Consider the following 19,570-nt stretch of genomic DNA (forward strand, 5'->3'; position numbering starts at 1 on the left):
TGAGATCGGCGCCTCCACACTGAAGAATTTCTCCATTTTTTTCCTCCTAAAATATTCATTTGGCAAAGAAGCTACGTTCACTTTCGTGCTACTGAGTGATATGTGCATAAAATATTAAATATTCAGTGGAATCCAAGATATGAATTTTTTGACCCATGTTGATCTCTCGTGGAATCACCGAGCTCTTTTGGTCAGTCATAATAATGGCAATGACACATAAGGTGCACACGAAACCAAGCAGAATGGGACAGAGAATGTAAGCGAAGCAGCTCAAGAAACAGCTGAATTGGAAAATTCACAGAAAGCATTATTGCACACTTCTAGAAATGCGAACATTGGATGCATAACGCAATTTTGTGTGCCCCATCCTTGCTTGTCCAAATTTTTTTAAATAAAGTGACATTTCTTGATTCAGTGCAGTCAGACAAACCAACAGAAGCTTTTTGCGTTCACTGCTGCTGTCATTTAAAAATTATGTAGCTGAGTTGACAAAAGTGCACATTTTGTGTTTCTTGATTTGGTAAGTGCGAGAAGCACTGGAGGCCAGTTTTGACATTAAGAGGAAGCTTTAGCTCGGGCCCAACTTTGACGCGGCCCATTCAAGTACATGCAAAATGCAAGAACACTTTTCTGAGGTAACCCCTGGACCGACTTTAATTTGTTGCACTTGAGAGATAACGGTAAATTCTAGTGACTGTTGGAAGCGGAATTTAAACTTAGCGCCTGAATTTTGTAAAAGAAAAAATTTTGAAAATTTATAAGTTCAAAAAAATAGAAGCACAAAGTTTACAAATTAATAGCTCTTCATCAAAAACATATATCGCGGTTCTGTAAACGGCATCCATTACATCATTCAAAGCAGACAAACTTGATGTGTCAATTTATATCTTACGTGAATTTGTTAGGTTGTGTACAAGGGTTCTGCAAAAGCTGCACTTCCATATTACTAAAATTATTAGGATTTATGTGTAACATATCAATTTTGTCCATTTTAGGTGAACTATTATATGCAATTCACAAAATTGTGATATCGCTTTTCATTGCCGAGTTACAGAGTGGTCAACTTGATAGTTTCATTTACTGAAAATTTGCGATTTTTGCCAATTTTTAATAAAAGCTGACAACCTAAATCAAGAATCCGAAACCAACAGTCACTAGATTTTAAGCTTTTTAAATGCGACAAACATTATCAAACTTAGTGTAGTAGTTGCTGAGAAAAACGAATTTTCCTTTTACATGTGTAGGAGCGCCCGAGCTAAAGCTTCCTCTTAACTCCTGTTGAAGCTTTATTTCTCCAGACTCCCCACTATGCTGAATATTGCGAAATCTTACCATAACTAAATTGCAGTTATTACATATAATGCACGGTGTTGCTTGTGAAGAGTTCCAGTGGTAATGTTTAACAATGTGCTGAAAAGCTGTTTATAGCCCATTAAGAAAAAAGTTTGGGGCAATACTATGAGTGGAATTCATAAAGTTCATATTATTGGCATGAAGGAACAGAGCCAAACAGATGAAATTTGAGTGCAAGTTTACTTTTTCTCTTGTAAAGGCGTTTATTAGTCACTGGAATTTGGGACCGACCGTTAGAACAGGGCATAGACTCCCAGCAAGAGCGCTGAAAGGAACGACCCACTAGAAAGCACTGGAGAGGACAATCCACTATACAATTAACCCTGGGAATGAAAAGGGAGCCACCCAGCGACCTAACAGCTTGTCACTATGACTGGGCCATAGTAGGTCTTGAGGCGGTCGACATTGACAATGTCTCGTCCACGATGGTGCGTGTCTAAAGATGGTTCAATGGTTTTGATCACATAGTTTATGGGGGATGTGCGTTCGACGACACGGTAGGGCCCTTCATACTTAGGTAGTAGTTTTGAAGAGAATTCAGGTGCAACGGAAGGAACCGAGAACCACAAAAGCGCTCCAGAAAGGAAGGTGGGCGCAGAAGTTGTGTCACCATGAGTGCTCTTCTGGCGCTCTTGGTCATTGGATGTAAAGGCCCGAGCGAGATTGTGGCGCTCTTCAGCATTTCTTGCTATGGCAGAAATGGGAGCACATTCAGATGTATCCGGCCGGTATGGTAGAATTGTGTTGATGGTGTGCCACGGGTGCCAACCGTACAGCAAGAAAAAAATTGGCTGCGGCTTAGCTCAGCTAACCCTGAATGTGCAACGCGATAGCTTGGTTTAGCCTGGTTTAGTCTCGGTTTCACTTGGTTAACCTTGGCTTTAGCTGTAATTATTATACGTAGGTATACAATCATCATTAAGCCAGGTATGATGGCTGTGCCTAGGTCAGTGGCTAGACATGACTGTGATTGGGCTTGGGTAGACACGCATCATTCAACCGTTTGACATCTGTTGCGCCACAGGGAAAGCGCAAGTGCTAGACATGCAAAGAGATGCCGCGAACGTTCGAACCACAAATGGACAGGGCACAAATGCGGTCGCTACTTTGATCTGGACAATGCGACACCTGTTGCATTCCAGACCATCTCAGTGAAGCAGCTCGCCAGGTGATATCCGTGGGGTGGTCAGATGCCGCTTGGTGACGACAGCTCAAAGCCTCCCACGCAACGCTCAGAGAAGACAGCCTGGCCTTTCTCTCATTCATGGCCAAGCTCGCACTGACTAGGTGAGCGCTGCGCTCCTTTTAGCCAGGCGTGTGGCAAGTCACATAGTCAGGCGGCAACCCAGCTGCGGAGAGCGCATGCGCTAAGCCGGCGGTAGCGGCGCGGTGTTACACGATGCGTTGCCAAGGCTACGTTCCACAGCTGCAGGCACAGCTACAGTCAAATGAAGGTCAAATTTCTGGTGGCGGCGAAACTTGGCTCGACGCAGTTAGTAAAGCTTTTGCTTTAAAGAGGGTGAAAAGCCAGTGGTGCTACGAGTAGCGGTGTTATGCACGTAAGTCACGAAGAGCAGAATTACGTCCCAATTGGTGTGGTCGGTGGCAACGTATATGGCAAGCATGTCGCCGAGAGTACGGTTGAAGTGTTTTGTAAGGCTATTGGTTTGAGGATGGTACACCGTAGTTAAACGATGAACAAGATTGCACTATAAGAATGGCTTTAACTACTTCAGACAGGAAGACATGTCTGCAATCACTGAGCTGTTCCTGAAGTGGCGCATGATCCAGGATGAATCGACGAAGCAGGAAGGAGGCAATATCGCGTTGTAGCTGGCGGCAGGGTGACAGTCTAGGCTTCTAGTGCGAGATGGTTGACTGCCACAATGGCTGAGCGGTTTTGAGCTGACGTTGGGCGAAGCGGCCTATACAAATCGATGCTAATGTGCTTGAACGGCTGGGTAGGGCGAGGTAAAGGTTGCAAAATGGCTGGCAAGAGGTGGGGTGAAGATTTTCGGTGCTTACACTTGGGACAAGAGTGAATGAACTTCTGAACATGGCTATACAGCCCTTGCGAGTAGTACTGCTGTAGAAGGTGCTGGTACATTTTGATAACTCCCAAGTGTGCACACTGTGGATCAGCGAGGAATGGTGCGCACATCTCGGAACGCAGACTGCGAGTTACTACCTACAACCACTGGCGCCCATAGGGGTTATATACATCGATTAAGCAGGTTGTCGCGAATGGCGAAATGGTGAGCTTGATGATGCAACGTGCGAGTGGTTGGTTGTGGTGATGAACCAGAAAGCAAGTCTATAAGGGAGGCAATCCAATGGTCCTTGCGCTGCTCAGAAGCAATGGTGGTGATGTCGAGCGAAGAAATGGTAAACTGGGATGGTGAGCAGCAGGCATTGTCGTCAGTTAAGGAAGAGCGCGAGAGAGTGCTGGCATCCGAATGCTGGTTTGCGCTGCGGTACAGCACGCGGATATCATAGTCCTGCAGACGAAGTGCCCATCAGGCAAGGCGGCCTGAGGGATCTTTCAAGGACGACAGCCAACATAGTGTATAATGGTCCGCGACTACATCAAATGAACGGCGATACAAATAAAGTGGAAAACTTAGTAAAAGCCCAGATGATGGCCAGGCATCCTTTTTCCATCACAGTGTAATCGGTCCCAGCTTTTGTAAGCATACGACTTGCATAAGCTGCAACATACTCGGGAAACCCTTGTTTGCACTGGGCAAGCAAGCGCCGAGGCCAACACTGCTGACATCTGTGTGCACCTCGGTAGAGGCTGTCAGGTCATAGTGGCGCGAAATCAGTGGAGACGCTGGCAAGCAATGGAGCTTTGTGAAAGCCTCGTCACACTCAGACGACCACGAAGTGAGGGGTCCTTTGCTTCTAAGTACCTTTGTCAGGGGCGATATGATGGCAGAAAAATTGCGGATGAAGCTTCTGCAGTAACAACAGAGACCTACAAAAGAGCACAATTCTTTGACAGACGTTGGCTTAGGGAATTTGGCGAGAGCCCAAAGTTTGGCTAGATCGGAGAGTATTCCATCCTTGCATACGATGTAAGCTAGAATTGTCAGCTGCCAAGCTGCAAATCAGCACTGCTTTAGGTTTAGTTGTAGGCCAGCATTCGTTAAACACGTCAAAACATCAGAACCCTTGAAGGTGCATGGTGAAGTCTGAAGCAAAAACTATGTCGTCAAGATAGCACAGGCACATGTGCCACTTCAAGCTGCGTAATGTCCATCATGCGCTCGAAAGTTGCCGGGGCATTACAAAGTCCGAGAGACATTACGTCAAATTTGTATAAGCTGTCAGGCGTAACAAAAGCTGTCTTCAGCCGATCAGCGTTTGCCATAGAGCGCAAATCTAGAGATGAAAAGAATTTAGCGCCTTGTAGACTGTCCGTCGCGTCGTCTATGCGCAGGAGAGGGTAGACAACCTTGTCGGTGATCTTGTTGAGGCGCTGGTAGTCTACACAGAACCACACAGAACCATCTTTCTTTGTAACAAGGACGACAAAGGATGCCCATGGACTGTTGGAAGGTCATATCACCTGGCGGCGAAGCATGTTGTTGACTTGTTCGTTGATTACATGACGTTTTGCAGGAGATGCACAATAGGGACATTGCCACAATGGCGACTTCAGCGTCGCTGAGTGATGCAGCCACCAGGACATGTTGGGGCAGCGCAACGACATAATTTCCTCCTAACGTCACGCACTTCTGCCCACGATGGATGAGCTGCCACAGGCCATTGCAGTAGAACTCCTCATATTGAGACTTCAGGAAGAGCTTGACTTGAGTGATCACTTCGTCACCCCGAAAATGTTTACAGCACACTGTGCTCTTCATGTGAGGGAAGAGGAGGAAGCAGTCACTTGGTGCGAGGGCAGGTGAATACGGCGGCCTAATTTCGTAGCCTAAGGAGGCTGTACGCGTCATCTCTGCTGAGGGAGCCAGTGCATTGTCATAAAGCAGACAGGTGCCTTTGTGAGCTTTCCTCTGCACTTCGCCTTGATATCACCTTGAATTTTTTTTTGAGAAGGTTGCAATAGTACTTTCCTGTAATAGTTTGTATTGAAACTCATGGGAGTGGACAAGACAAGAAAGAAGAAGACGATGGGCTCCAAAGGTGCGCGCGCTAAAAAGAAAGCAATAATAAGAAGAAAAAATTGGCTGTGGCGTGGCTCGGCTATGCCAGGATATACGTAGCGAAAGCTAAGGCATAGCATGGTTAGCCTTGGTTAACCTTGATTGCAAGTCCGGGTTAGTCTTGTTGTCTAGCTATGTTGCGGCTTTTAGCCAGTCATTCGGCGCGCTGTCCATCTGTTTCCTGGGATATTCGTTTCCTCTTCATCTCGTTCCGATGTTGATTCCAGGCCTCCTCCTGCTGATCAGAATTGTCGCCGTCCATACTGCCGCCTCAACTGTGGTTGCGGCACATGCGAGCTCTCCTTTTCAATCCTCCAACATGTTATCAGGCATGCGACGCAGCTGGCAAAGCAAGAGGAGGCGAGCGCAACGACGAAAGACGCGCTGTGACGTCATACCAAACGGCGGCGGCGGAAAAGCGTGGCACTGCGCAGCGGCGGAACACCTGTGGCTCGGTGCTACTAGTGGCGCATGTGCAGTAGTAACTAGGGAGTGGGAGAGAGAGAAATATCCGCGGCGAGGTGCGCATTGCGACGTCATCTGCCACTTCGGAGCACTGCCATGGCGAAATCACAAGTTTGCGGCCAGTAAAGCTTTCACTATAAAAAGAATCTTAATTTCATTCGCATCGAACGGAACTGTTTCGTCTCGTTTCTGTGAAAGTTTGGCCTTTGCGGGCATAATCTGTGAGAAGATCATAAAGGCAGTCCCATCATGACCTTGCCTGATGACGGCACTACCCTGACCTTTTTTGGCCTGGGTGAGTTTCCATGCTTCCATTGTTTGCTATGCAGTTTAGTTTCTGTGTCATAATTGTGCACCCAACACTCATCCATGGTTATCAGGCAGTCAAAAATGTCGCCAGGGTTGGTCTCACAAAGCTTCAACATTTTTGCGGCTGCTTCCTTCCACAAGTCTTTTTGCATTGGCATTGGCAAATGCGGAACCCAGCGCACAGCAACTTTCGTCATGTGCAGGTTGTTATGAAGTATGTTGTGCCACAGAGCCTGCACTCACGTTAACTTGTTCTACTAATTCCTCAACAGTTATCTGCCGATCAGCGAGCACTAGAGCCTCCACTTGCGCGATCTTGCACCATCGAGCAACAGGTGGCGACTTCATTCTTCATCGTTCAGGCTTGTTTGACCATACTGAAATCGTATGCACCATTTGATAACAGTGTCGTAAGCCAGGGCATTGTCGCTGTACACCACCACCAGCTCGGCATGAATCTTCTTGGTATCCTTTCCCTTCAAATAGAAAGTAGATCACTGCATGTGTTTCAACTTTCCAAATGGGTGCTGCCATTTTTGTTTTGGTGCCCTAACAGTGTTGCGTGGTAATATATAGAACACAAGTTTTGTGTTGTGCTAACTAGACAGGCACATTTGCATTTTGATGCCTGTTGTGTGTGCCTTTCTATGGCAGTGATAATTCGAGCTTTATGCATGCCCCTCGTATAAGACAAGCTAGAATGTTATTCTTCTGGAATTGCAAATATGCAATGCAACATAAGAACAAACAAATTCATACAATTTCTTTTTGGTTAATATTACCAAAACCAAAGTTCAAGTAGTGTGTGTGTGTGTGTGTTTTTACCTGTTGCTTTTCTAGATGTAGTGGAGCCTGGGCTTCATGCATTCAACCAAACATACTTCTTAATTTTGTAATGCCACCAGCTTAGCAAGACTAAGCACCATTTTAATTAAAAAAACAGATTTACATGTACAGAAGCAACGCTGTAGGCACAGATGAAGTATGTCAAACTTCATGAATCCCCAGATGAAGTAGCACCGCCAGAATTTGATGTGGCCAAAACACGTTTGGAGGCATTGATGTCATCGCCTTTACCACTTTCTGGCTCATTGCCCTTCTTCTCTATTTGCTCTTTGCCTGTGCCCAGTTCAGTCTTGGCTGCAGTCAATTCACCATCCCTTTCCTCAGTAGGCAGCCCATGGTCTCCAGGATTATTTTCATGCTCAAGGAGGATCTCCTCTGGATCGGGTGCCCGTGGCAGGAACTCCTCATTGGGATACATTCTCTGAAAGACTTCCCTCGCCTGAAAAGAAAAGGAACAGGCAGCAATATTCATTACACAATGATGGGGCCACCTGAATGAAAAATGCTGCATGTAAGACAGGCGGCTAAATTTTATAGACTGTTGGAAGTGGAATTTTTGTTAAGGGCCCAAACTATCTTACAAAAGATGACTGAAAATCTGTGAACAGTGAAAAAAAAGTTTCAGCTCAAGCTTTCCAACTTTCTAACTCTGCACCAAAAATGAGTATCAAAATTTTAGGAACTGCATCTGTTAGATCGTCTAACATGGACATATCACATATAACAGCTTAGGTGAAGCTTTTACAAAAGTTCTGCAAATGGCCTGCTCGCAAAGTTAAACTATAGTTAGAGGGCTGTTGAAATGAAATCGAAACGTATGAAGCATCTCAAGACGCTGGCCTGCTTGCAAGAAATTCATACGTGTGTTCCGAGTCATTTGCAGTGGTGGTCCAGCCAGCTTAGGATTTGTAGCAATTTTCGTAGCAGAAAAACTGATCTCTTTGGAACACTTGGAGTAGCACAACAATAATCTGTAGCCATTTGTCAAAGCTTGTTATTACTGTGAAATCGGTAAGTGCTGCTCAACAGCGACCAATTAAGCCTGCCTTCCCACGGAAGGTATACCATGCATAGTACGCTGCAAACATTTTTATTTAGGCAGGCAAGGAACCTGATTTTGGAAACAATTAAATAAAATTTTGTAGGCTAACAAGAACAAAGATGAGTGCCTGGGTGCAAGACAGACATAAAATTACAAATGCGCTAGAGTAATTTGCGCTGTTAGGCCCAATACAAAAAGTGATGGCGAATGTCTTATGTGCATTCCAAATTACAGATGTGCTTTGACATGCTTTGCCGCACTAGACAAAATGTGTATTACGCCTAATAACAATGCAAGAAGCTTGACAAGAGACTATCGTGTTGTTTAGCCGTTCCTGTTTTTTTTTTTTTCCTGCCGCTGCATACTTGTGCTGCATTAGATCTGTATTTGTTATCGGTGTGATGAGAGGCTTTAGTTGCATAATGTGGTACTTGTTTGCGAATAATGTTTTTTGCTGAGGTGTATAAATTATGCCTGTGGAGTGGGGATACGACTCAGTATACAAAGCGATTGTGCAGCCTGGAATAAGTTGAGCACTGTATTTATTTATTCATGCAGTACTGCTACCTTTGGCAGCCAAGGCTGCAGTGGTTGAAAGCGAAACGATAAAATTCAAGGGGCGTATTTGCATTCATTCTACGTGGATGAATGCGAAAGCATTGCAACCACCTCGCGATGCCTATGCTCTTTCAGTCGTCATAATTTAACTTCGCTTTAATTAGCACCAAAGGTTGTGGGTTCGATTCCCACCAATGGCCATGAGTTCGAGTGCCGCAATGAACTCTAGCTTACTTAAAATTTAATCTGCCTTAGCTGACTGTCTTAATAATTGGCGTCATCAACTGCCTTGATTGGCTCGCCTTGCTTTTTGGACCATCAGGGTCATGCCAACGCCAACAATGTCGCAGTTTCCGCCTCATGATCCATAAAATACTTCCGCATTAATAGCTAACATGAGGTACAAGTGTTCAATTTGGCATGGTACAGGATAAAAAAAAAAAAAAACACCCAGGCTTGTACAAAACTTATACAAGGCACAAAAAAAAAAGCACTTCCAGTTAAAGGGTAAGCAAAAACAGAACAAATATCAACACATAATAAAAGATCAAATTGCAAAAGGTAAAAATAAGACAAAAGAAAAACCATCATTTGCAAAGCATGCAGCAGCAATGTGATGCAAGGAAGTGACGTGACATGTAAAGTTGATATCACGTGGAGGTAATATTGTGGTAGCATGTTCCGCTCTGCGATAATCCCACGCAAGTAATCAAGCACACAGTCAAAACAAATTATAAAGAGAAGAATGTAGAACCTTTATGAAATTCAGAGCCCTTCCACTATGTGAAGATAGAAGACCAGCAAAGCTGTATTGCTCAATAGCTATAGTAAGTTCTTTATGGTGGTTATGCTTTATTCAATGAATAAAGGCACAAACACATAACTTCTTTTTTAAAAATTTTTTTACATGTCATTTTCTTTTTTCTTTTTTTCTTAATGTACACATACATTGACGTTTCGACACGCATCGTCATAGACAAGCATTCGGGCACCAGCATTACTTTCTTCTTCCCCTCCCCGCCCCCCTCCCTCTCTCTCTTTTTACTTGATACATATACAAGGACATTTCAACACACTTTGTCATAGACTAGCGAGCCCACAAGGGCATATGCCATTGAGCTTCGACCCTTTCTGTACTATCACCAGGATCGGCCCACGTGATTCGTTTTGGTCAACATCTCGGACACATTGTTTTCCAGATACTAGTCATAGACAGCTTCACTGTAAAAACAATGTAAACAAATTACAGCACACAACATCCGATGAAGTGGCAAGAGGTTCGTGAACAAGAAGAAAAATAGTTGTATTGAATACCTGGAAATATCTGGTCATTACCCAAATGATAATTTTTAAATATATTAGATGGATCTCATTTATTAGTGCCTCACAGGTTCATTTTTACTACAAAATTTTTTGTTTATTTGTACCATATGCCCGTACCTTCAATAGCCCTGCTAAAGGGCTGCAGTATGTAAAAATAAATAAATATTACAATTTTGGTGGTATAAAGATTGGTGACAATTTTTCATTGCCAAGTGGATACATTATTTTCTGCAATATCTTCTTGCAAAAGAAATTAGACGGATGACATCATTGTGCTGTCCTGGTATCAACAGTGCATGCATGACCCACGTGTGGAGGGTTAAAAGGCCCACATGCAGCGCGTTTGGCTGTGAAAGTGCACAGACTGAACAAGTGGCTGCAGCATGCCACCATTCGCACATGTCTGAGCAGAACGAACAGTAAACGTCAAGCTATGTAATTATTTCGTCTTTGGTTTTGTCTCCTGCACGATCGAGGCGTAACGCCTGCGACACGCCTGCAACACACGTGCCACGGTGCATATTCCTGCTGTGCAGCAGCAGTTGCCTCGCTTAGCTGTGTTCACACCCATGTAGAGCACATACAGTAACTCTACCTATATGTATTGTTACAACACCCTGTGAGAAGCTTGAGTGCAATGCTTTCAATGCTTCACCTTCAAACAAAATTGCCAAATTTCTGTGAAAAAAAAAATGGCCTCAACAAGTCATTTGTTTCCAGCAGTCAACAGATTTTTATTTTAAATGCAACAAATATCAAAGTTCATTTAGAGAAAGGTAACCAAACCAACTTCTCTATTTCTATGTGCTTAGACTGAATTTCCCAAGGTAAGACTTTCCCTTAATGCACTAACTCCAAATGTCACTTGTGCACTAGCACAAAAGTACATATCATATAATTATTGCTCAAAATTATTTCCATAACTCTGTTGCTGAATCATGGCAACACGTTGAGCCAGTAAGTGCATGGCCACATATGGACCTGCATTTTGTAGCAATGCCTTTGTCAATGCTAATGCACACTTTTCGTGTTCGTGAGTGGCCACGTTCTATGCTCGACCACGTTGCTTGAGCACTAAAAAAGAAAGCACCGAAAGGCATCAGCACTGAAAAAGGCATTGCTGCAAAATACTGGCTGTAATAACAAAACCCAGTGACTTTCTCTTGAAATACAGCACTTTTCTAAATATTTTAAACCATTTAAAAGCTATGTTAGCAGAAATATTTAGCTCAAAGTCCTCCCTATTCAAATGCACATAAAACTTGCAAAATTATTTGCAGTTAAAATAAAATGTCTAAATTCTAGTTACTCTTGCAGCCAGAAGCTATATTTGGGCCCTCACATATTTAGCAAAATCGAGGAAAGGCAGACAATCTGAAAAAAAGTCAACTTGCAGCTCTGAAACAAAAACAGGTGCTGCAACTGGACCTGTTGGAAGTGTTTTTCAAAGGGGCCTCGAACCAACCTTCCTGGCTTGGCAGGAAAGAACACACACACACACACACACACAGAGCAGTGGTAGTTCCTCTAAATGCATGCTGCCATTGAAGAGCTCCCGGTCATTCAACACTGCCAAAGCCAAGCTGAAAGATGGCAGGCAGGACAGGACCATTGCTGACTAGCAACTGACATTTATACTTTTAACTCTTTCGTTACCATTAGCATTGTGCTTATTTTCAGTGCTTTCATGTTTTACCATATCTTTTCAAGACGATGTAGTCTCAGCATAGAGTGCAATAGATAAAATTATAGCCAGATCACCAGTGTTATGAACTGATGTAAAGCAGTAATAATTGCTCAGTGAGTTTTCAAGAATTCCTATGTGAGACTTTGAAGAAGCAGCTCAAGGAACAGGAGTGAAGGTAATAATTTGCTGCTTTTAGTATAAGTACTGAGAGTAAAAAAATAAAGAAAAAAGAAAATCTGAAGTACGCAAAATATGCACCTAGGTCCTAGTTTTAAAATTTTGTGAGTCAGATCACGCAAAAAATTATAAAAAATTTTTGGTGCCAATACTACCCATAGTGATGCTCGTACTATGCGCGGCAGCAGTAGCTTCGCAAATGTGAAAACGGCTAAGTTCCTATTGTACAGGAACCATTTGTTTTTACTCACTGCAGAAGGCAGCTGGTTTGTTTTTTATTGCATTCTTTAAGCTTGCTAAGTAATAGTTGTCAGGTCAGGGAGCATGCGGAAGCCTCCTCATACTGGATTATTGCAATCGATCAATGTTTCTACGCAAGCAAGGGTCCAGTGTGCATTCAACTAGCGTTTAGGCTTCCACATACTTTGTTCAGTTCCTGTACAGTGATGTGGAGTGTTGCATAATATTGTACAGTACTGAATAAGGGCACTTACACAGGTGGTGTTCAAAATATAAGAGAGACCGCAGGTCAAGCTTCGGTAGAAGGCCAGCTTGAAATCAACTAGGTGCTCTTGTGCAAGTAAAAACCCCACATGATGGGAAGGATTACTCGTAATAATTTGTACATGCGCTGTAGAAACATTGATGGATCAAAGCAACCCGTGGTGAGAAAAATAAAGTTGCATTAGATATTAATTGAACACAATTATCAAAATAAAACGCACTCATGAGCATCTACTGTTGTTAGAGACATGGTTAAAAACAGCCTAGGTGTCAGATCAGAAAATCAGACAACACGAAAGAAGCTTCTTTATCTTCACTGCTGCTGTCATTTAAAAATTATGTTGTCAAGTCAATCAAAGTGCCAATTGTTTCTTGAGGAAGTGCTAGGCGCACTGGAGGCTACCTCTGACAATACCTCCAGTCCAAGTTTTATTTTTCCAGATTCTCCAATCTGCTACAAATGGTCAAATCTGACATAACTAAAGTGCAGTCATTTAATATGGTGGGTGACATTTTTAGCAGAATTCCAACAAAGATGTTTAACAGCGTGTAGAAAAATTGTTAATCGATTTAAACAGGCACAGTAACAAAAGAGCTAAAAAAATGCTTCACTCTGCATGCTCCGCACTGGCATTACAAAAAGAACAAGCATACTGCTGTATATAAAGATTTCCTTTGGAGGAATGTCAATTACTATTTAGTCCTATCACACCTGTTCTCTCTTGTCTGGTTTTTTGCTGCTATCATAATTGTGGGCTGTTACCAACTTGCTCAGTTCACTATTCTCCCACAGCCAATTTGGGAGGGCAGAAGTTTCATTCCCACCAGTGCTGTGAAGTTTGCCTTGATGACTGACAATGAGTGGCATTTGGATAAGCACTGCAGGGCTCTTGTGGCAGCATTGCTGAAATTCTGTTGGCACAGGCATTTCATGCTCAAAAAGATGGCGCAGAGGATGACAAGCTCTTCAGAGTCAGCACTCCACTTATCTGTCAGATGCAATCTGTGAAGTGCACCATAGTGATAGCAAGCTCACTGAGAATCATGCAAAGAAAGGTACAACTTGCCAATGGTCAGGTATGAAACAACAGCATGCGGTGCCTACCTCATTGACTGGGTGCTCATAGTCCAGGTGAGGGCCTGGAGATGAGACAAGTACCAGCCCAGGTGGACAGTTTTCGTTCAGGGGTGCTTGCGTTGTGTCTTCAACATTGAAGTACAGTATGTACAATGCCTTTGGCTTAGACTTGTCCTCACCTATGCAACCAAAGAAAGGTTTCTATACCGCATGCATACAGGCTTTCTGGAGTACTGCCAGCCTTTATTTAAACACAGGATGTAGTACTGTGATGTACTATGCATGCAAGTACAGGTGGCATCCAAAACATGCGACAATTATTGTCATTGCCTTCGTAGGATAATATAATCGGTGTTTTACAGTCGGCTTTTGCTATTCATGCCTTTGAAACTCTAAACTCAATTCTGTGGAACAAAAATTGGCTCTCATTCAGAATTGTGCAGAGTGCATTCCACTTGTCTGAGGTTGACCTGTGGCTTTACAGTGTGCCAAAAGCACAGCTTCAAGATCATGGCACTGTTGCAAATGCAAAGACCTGATGTTGTACACTCAGAATTTTGTCTTGTCAAAGATATAATGCTGGCATATCACTTCCCAGCTTCTTTTAATGTCATGAGCAAGGCATGGCACTAACACACGACCATTCATCCTTTCAATGCAAAGTCCAATTAGTTTCGTTTATTCGAGGTTGGCAGGGACTGTAATGTGGAGTGTAAGTGCAGTGCTGGACGCAGAATACTTCTGTACTTCAAAGATACCATAGGACAACAGAAAATAAGGGGGGGAGTGCCAAAGAAATTCTGCCTCCAGCCTAAATCGGTGGCCTGTACCTTGAGGTGACTGTGTTGTGTCAAAAAGCATTTTCACAGCGGGTGCCAAGTCTTGTTCGGCAGTTTCGTGAACACTGGGGCAGGTCAAGTGGACAACATCTGCAACAACAGAAATTGAACTGTAATCAATATGTTTTCCATTATTTTTCACAACAGACGCTCCGGAGTGTTAAGTGTCACCACAAGACACTAAGGCAGCCACATGTGTTGCACTGTCCCTTTAACTGTTTCTATGCATGTGGAACAACGAACCAGCAGTATCAAAGTGATGGTCCATAAGCACTACAGAAAAGCTAAACAATTTGTAACATTAGGACTGACATAGTGAAATAGTTACGGTGATGTTTCACTTCATCACTGCGGGTGATGCGCAAGCATATGGGTGCAGTAGCGCATAAGACGCTATGGGCCCTTGGTGCACCTAGATGCCTATACTGTCCGCATCGCAGATCGTATTCAAAACACGGCTCATGCAGCTGCACCATACACAGCAGCCACAGGAGTAGAAGGCCCCGTTGTAAACATTTGCTTAGTATCTAAATTACCTAGCATGGTGTCAGTGTGCACAGGCAGACATGAACACTCCACACTCAATGACCATAGACACTAGCTGTCATAACGCTGGCATGAGGAATCGCGGCAGCAGGAGCGAGCGAAGTGACCTTCATGCTGTCTATTGCTTCAATGCAAACCGAGCAGCGAGAACACAGCGCACGCAAAGCTACAAGCCGTCGGCCCACCTAGACTGCCCCCAAAGCTGATCACTCTCAGGATAAAGCCTGTGCAACCGTACAGTGCGATAGTATGGTGGTACCGCTGGTAAAGGGAGCATTCTCGCATTCTTCCCCCATGAAAGCTAATAAAGCGCTAACTGTTACAGAGAAAGAATGCAGCAATTTCACCTCTGGTTGCAGCAATTGCGATCAGAGGCGGTGGCAGGCATTATAAATGCAGCGTTATAAATGCGTTGCTTGAGGAAGTGGCGCTTGAAGTACCAGTTGGCTTCCACGTATGGGTAAGGCACAATGGTAAGGGGGAGCACCCCCCATAGCAGAGTGAAATATAGTGCTGCATATAACCACCTCCCAATGCATGCTCAATGTATTCTGTATTCGTGAATAGTAAGCAAGGTTGCTTCTTCATAAATTTTTTCGTTATCCATTAATAGCAAACATTTCAGCAATGCAATTTCAGGCATATGAGCATCAGACTTTGTGTTCAAAGTGTTATTTTATAGAGTATAAAGGATGCTTAATGATTTTTTATCCACAAATTTCTGCATTGTCGTTGCCCATAGTGCTAATTAAATGTGCAGACAAACCAGAGCCAACACGGAGGCCCAGGCGCCTCCCTCGTTCGCTTGCTTCATGGCGTCAAACAAACACCGCCGATTTCACGAGCTGGCCAATTACACCTGCACATAAAAACTAGCCCTAACTTATGGTCTCAATGTTTTCATCTTCACTACTTGAAGATGGAGGTCCAGATGTTTATGTGCATTCCTCCATTTTGTGACCCGAGAGAAGAGTACAGCTTTGTGTTGGGAATGCTTGTAAACACACCCGGAAGGCATTATAGTACTGGCAGACAGAGAAGTGTGTGAATTTCTTTCTTTAAATTCTGGGATTTTATGTAATATGATTTTGAGGCACACTGTAGTGGTGGATTCCAAATTAATTTTGACTGCCTGGGGTTCTTTAACATGCAGTAAATGCATGATACACTGGCAATGTTACATTTTGCCCCATCAAAATGCAGCCGCCGCGGCTTGATCCTGCGCCCTCGGGCGTGTCAATTGCAAGAGAATAACTGTTGAAGTTCATGGTGTCAACGTGTTCATTCTTCTTGTTTCTGTCCACCTGCGCTAAAATGCTTTCCAGCAGACATAAAAACTACATGTTATCACGGGGACCACTATGCAATGAGAAAAATACAGAATGGAACAAGAATATACTTGCATTATAGTGGCCACTTCTCTAATCTTCTAGAGTTAAATTTACTCAAAGAGCACTGAACTGCTATTTTTTTTCCACTGGTATATAGACAAAAAGACATTTAAAAATGAAGAGTCCTTGCATACCAGTACACACCTAGGACAAACATGCACAGATACAAGAGAAACAAGATGAAAACGAAGGCACAGCTTTTAGTTTTGTAAAAAAAATATTAATGTGCCCAGAGTGAAACATTAAAAGAACATGAATGCAACTATTACTCCTGATGACATCAATGTCAGGCACTTGATGTTTTCTGCCTTGCAGAAACATGTCCCAGTATGCACTTTATAATTAGATATTGATTAGTTCTAATGCAAACTCTACTGTAATATTTGTATGCCTTTATCGGTATAGTTCATCAGCTTCAGTGATCCACAGCAGAGGACCTCTCTACTGGCACACATGTTTACAGAATCCTCAAGATGTTTCAGTGACAATGGCAGGCCAGTCTAATTCACTAGATGGCTAGGCCTAAAGGTGCCACCACTGTCTTGACATGGTTGCCTCTTTTCCACTCATTCTGATCAACAGCTTGAGCACTTACAAAGTCCAGGTGGACAGACCATCATGCCAGGACCCTGCTCTTGTACCATAACTGAACGTGGTAGCTGGTCGCTTCGCTGAAGTCTGAGTAGCGTGACCTGCCAAGGTAAGCAGTTGGTGAGATGACTTTGGGAACGCTGTAACTCTGAATTTCAAGTTTATATGCATACATCTTCACCATCCAAGGCCATATTTTTATCAACCATTTTTGGCGGCATCACTTTCAGTAGACACTAGACACAAAGTTCCAAATCGAATACGAATATTAGAGAAAATCAACCATAAAATATCAAATCAAACAGAATATTTTGTTATTTCCAAAAAAAGTAAAATGTGAAGGTTACATATTGTCTGTTTGTTAAGAAAAAAAAAGGCCCACCATTCACATTACTTAATGTATACAATTCCATTCACAAGTGGACGTCAAGTCTACCGAGGAGCTTGTGAATGAGAAACAAGTGAAAAGTGGTCAAACCTTGTGCACTATGACAATGGCAGTAATGATACAAATGAAAAGTATGTCACCAGATTCACAAGGACAGCACTGCACATTGTTTTAAAGGAATGCAAACATGGTCAGAACAGCTAAATAATAAATCTAAGTCCAGACAGCAAATTCGCAGGCTGCATAAAGGCAAAGCATCTTTATTGAATGACTCTTCTGAAATTATTGTACAACTTAAACAGTGGTGCATCCGTGCAACTATGCCTTTCTAGCAACAGGATCATTCGTAGCAATCACCACTCCCCTCCGTCTTTCTTTTTATAGACTCCAGCCAGTGTTGTTATAGATATCAAACAGAAGTGAATATTCAACAATTTTGAGTTTTGAATACTTGAATCGAATATTATTTCTATTGAAATTATACTAGAAATTTCAAACATTTACACACACATACTAGATGCCAATATATGTGGATATATTTCATTTCAATAAAGAGTAATTTAGCGTGCATTGAGCAGATGACCAACAGGCATGTCATGGTGCTGATGATTGCTTGTTGCTGTCATGCTTTGTTACAACGCGTGAAAAAAAAAATTCCATAAGTGATTAACCAAAATACACTCCCAGTTTTGTTGCTTCAGCTTTACAATGAAAGATGTACTGATTTCACAGCACAAATTACTGCATTCTGTACAAACAAGGTAATAATAGTGTTTTCAATCAGGATACTGTGTTTGCATGAATGTAACAGGAGGATTATGGCAACTGAGAAAGCAAACGAAAAAGAATGTTATAACATTAATGCAAATTATATGTAATGGAGCCATATTAATGGGCTTGAAAAAAAGGTGGCCTTGCACAAATCTGCAACTTCTACCACAGCGAAGTTTCTTTTCCACACAATATTGCAGCTGAGCTGATTATAGATTTTTGAAGCGCAAAAATTCAATAATAAATACTCTGTACACATGCAAATGTTCTGCATGTGTAAAAACTAGGTGATATTTTTAGTACAAACAAATTTACTAAAACCAACTGTGGCAGATACTGCGCAATTCTGTCGCATCAGTTGTATTACTACACTAGGCAGACATTTCCTTGCATGAAGAACTGCTGAGTGATGTCAGCCAATTACAAGTCATACTAATTAATGTTACAATTATTTACTTAGAGTACATGTCCCAATTGCAGAGCTGAAGCTGAGCAGCAATGAAGGCATATCCATTTAGCAAAAATTCTGTGCTTCACAAATTTCTAAAACATGTCCTCAGATTCTGTGGTGAAATGAAGTGCTCCAGTTAACATTTATCAGTAATCTGTGAAAACAAAGTGCTGATGAATGTGCAACATTATCTCATTTTTTTTTATGGAATCTGGATGTGCACACAATACCAAATGCCCACAGTATGTAGTAGGTGCACAAGGTACTTGAGAACAGAAATTAGCATTCCCAAAGAGAAAGAACCACTGCCAACAACATTCGGAATGGAATGGTATGCGGTGTGAGAAAGGTAATTCCTATGGCTGGTTTCCCACTTTACATGTGTATGATTATTAACATTTTGTTTAGGTGATACAATAAGGAAGCGCCCAAACTTTCCCCTTGAAACAGAATGCCTTTCTTCTTCCTTTTGTTTCAGCACAAGCTGGAGCTAAGAATGAAGTTTTCGTGCCTTTAAGACAATGTGGCACCAGTAAATATGACAGTCTGAGTCTGGAGTCATATTTACCTGCTCTTTTTCTGCTGGATGCAGTGACTCATCAGAGATAACGATGGCTCGTGAGACTCTGCAAGCAATGCGAGTCACATGTAAAGATGTGGCGTGTCACATTTTCTTTTGTCATGCCAGAGGCATTACCTTTGCAGGTCCCTCGATGAAGAAATTTCAGCTGGGGCATAGCTTGCTCCCATGACAACCCATCTGCACACCACAAGATACGTAATACAATACACACACATGCGGTGCTTATAATGTCAACATAAGATCCACCATGCTCAAGTAAAGACAAAAACAAGAGCATCAAGGAAAACTGACTAGGCAGTACAGCATGACTTCTTTGAACGTATGAACATGCACACAGCAAACAGGCAAGCTGGACACATTGGATAGATGTCCTAGCAGCTAAGGAAACAATGCAAGTAAACAGAAGAACACACACTTAGAACATGTTCACTGTTTAAGATATGTTTAAAAACTTTTCAATAATGAATAAATAGCATTTATTATTGTGTAAGGGCAGCAC

At 42.6% G+C, this 19,570-nt stretch overlaps 1 protein-coding gene across 1 annotated transcript in view; it reads right to left on the minus strand.

The window, feature by feature from the left end:
- Nucleotides 1-7,202: 7,202 nt before the first annotated feature.
- Rep (Rab escort protein) overlaps nt 7,203-19,570 on the minus strand; it is a 51,712-nt gene continuing 39,344 nt past the window's right edge. Inside the window, exons 10-15 of the mRNA XM_065454339.1 lie at nt 19,186-19,248; nt 19,057-19,114; nt 16,883-16,979; nt 14,342-14,440; nt 13,539-13,690; nt 7,203-7,581 (exon numbers count right to left, since the gene is read on the minus strand). Coding sequence (XP_065310411.1) covers nt 7,291-7,581; nt 13,539-13,690; nt 14,342-14,440; nt 16,883-16,979; nt 19,057-19,114; nt 19,186-19,248 — 760 coding nt within the window. The 3' untranslated portion in view covers nt 7,203-7,290. The remainder of the gene's footprint in view (nt 7,582-13,538; nt 13,691-14,341; nt 14,441-16,882; nt 16,980-19,056; nt 19,115-19,185; nt 19,249-19,570) is intronic.

The sequence above is a fragment of the Dermacentor albipictus genome, chromosome 3, assembly GCF_038994185.2.
Source record: "Dermacentor albipictus isolate Rhodes 1998 colony chromosome 3, USDA_Dalb.pri_finalv2, whole genome shotgun sequence".
Lineage (NCBI taxonomy): Eukaryota > Metazoa > Arthropoda > Arachnida > Ixodida > Ixodidae > Dermacentor > Dermacentor albipictus.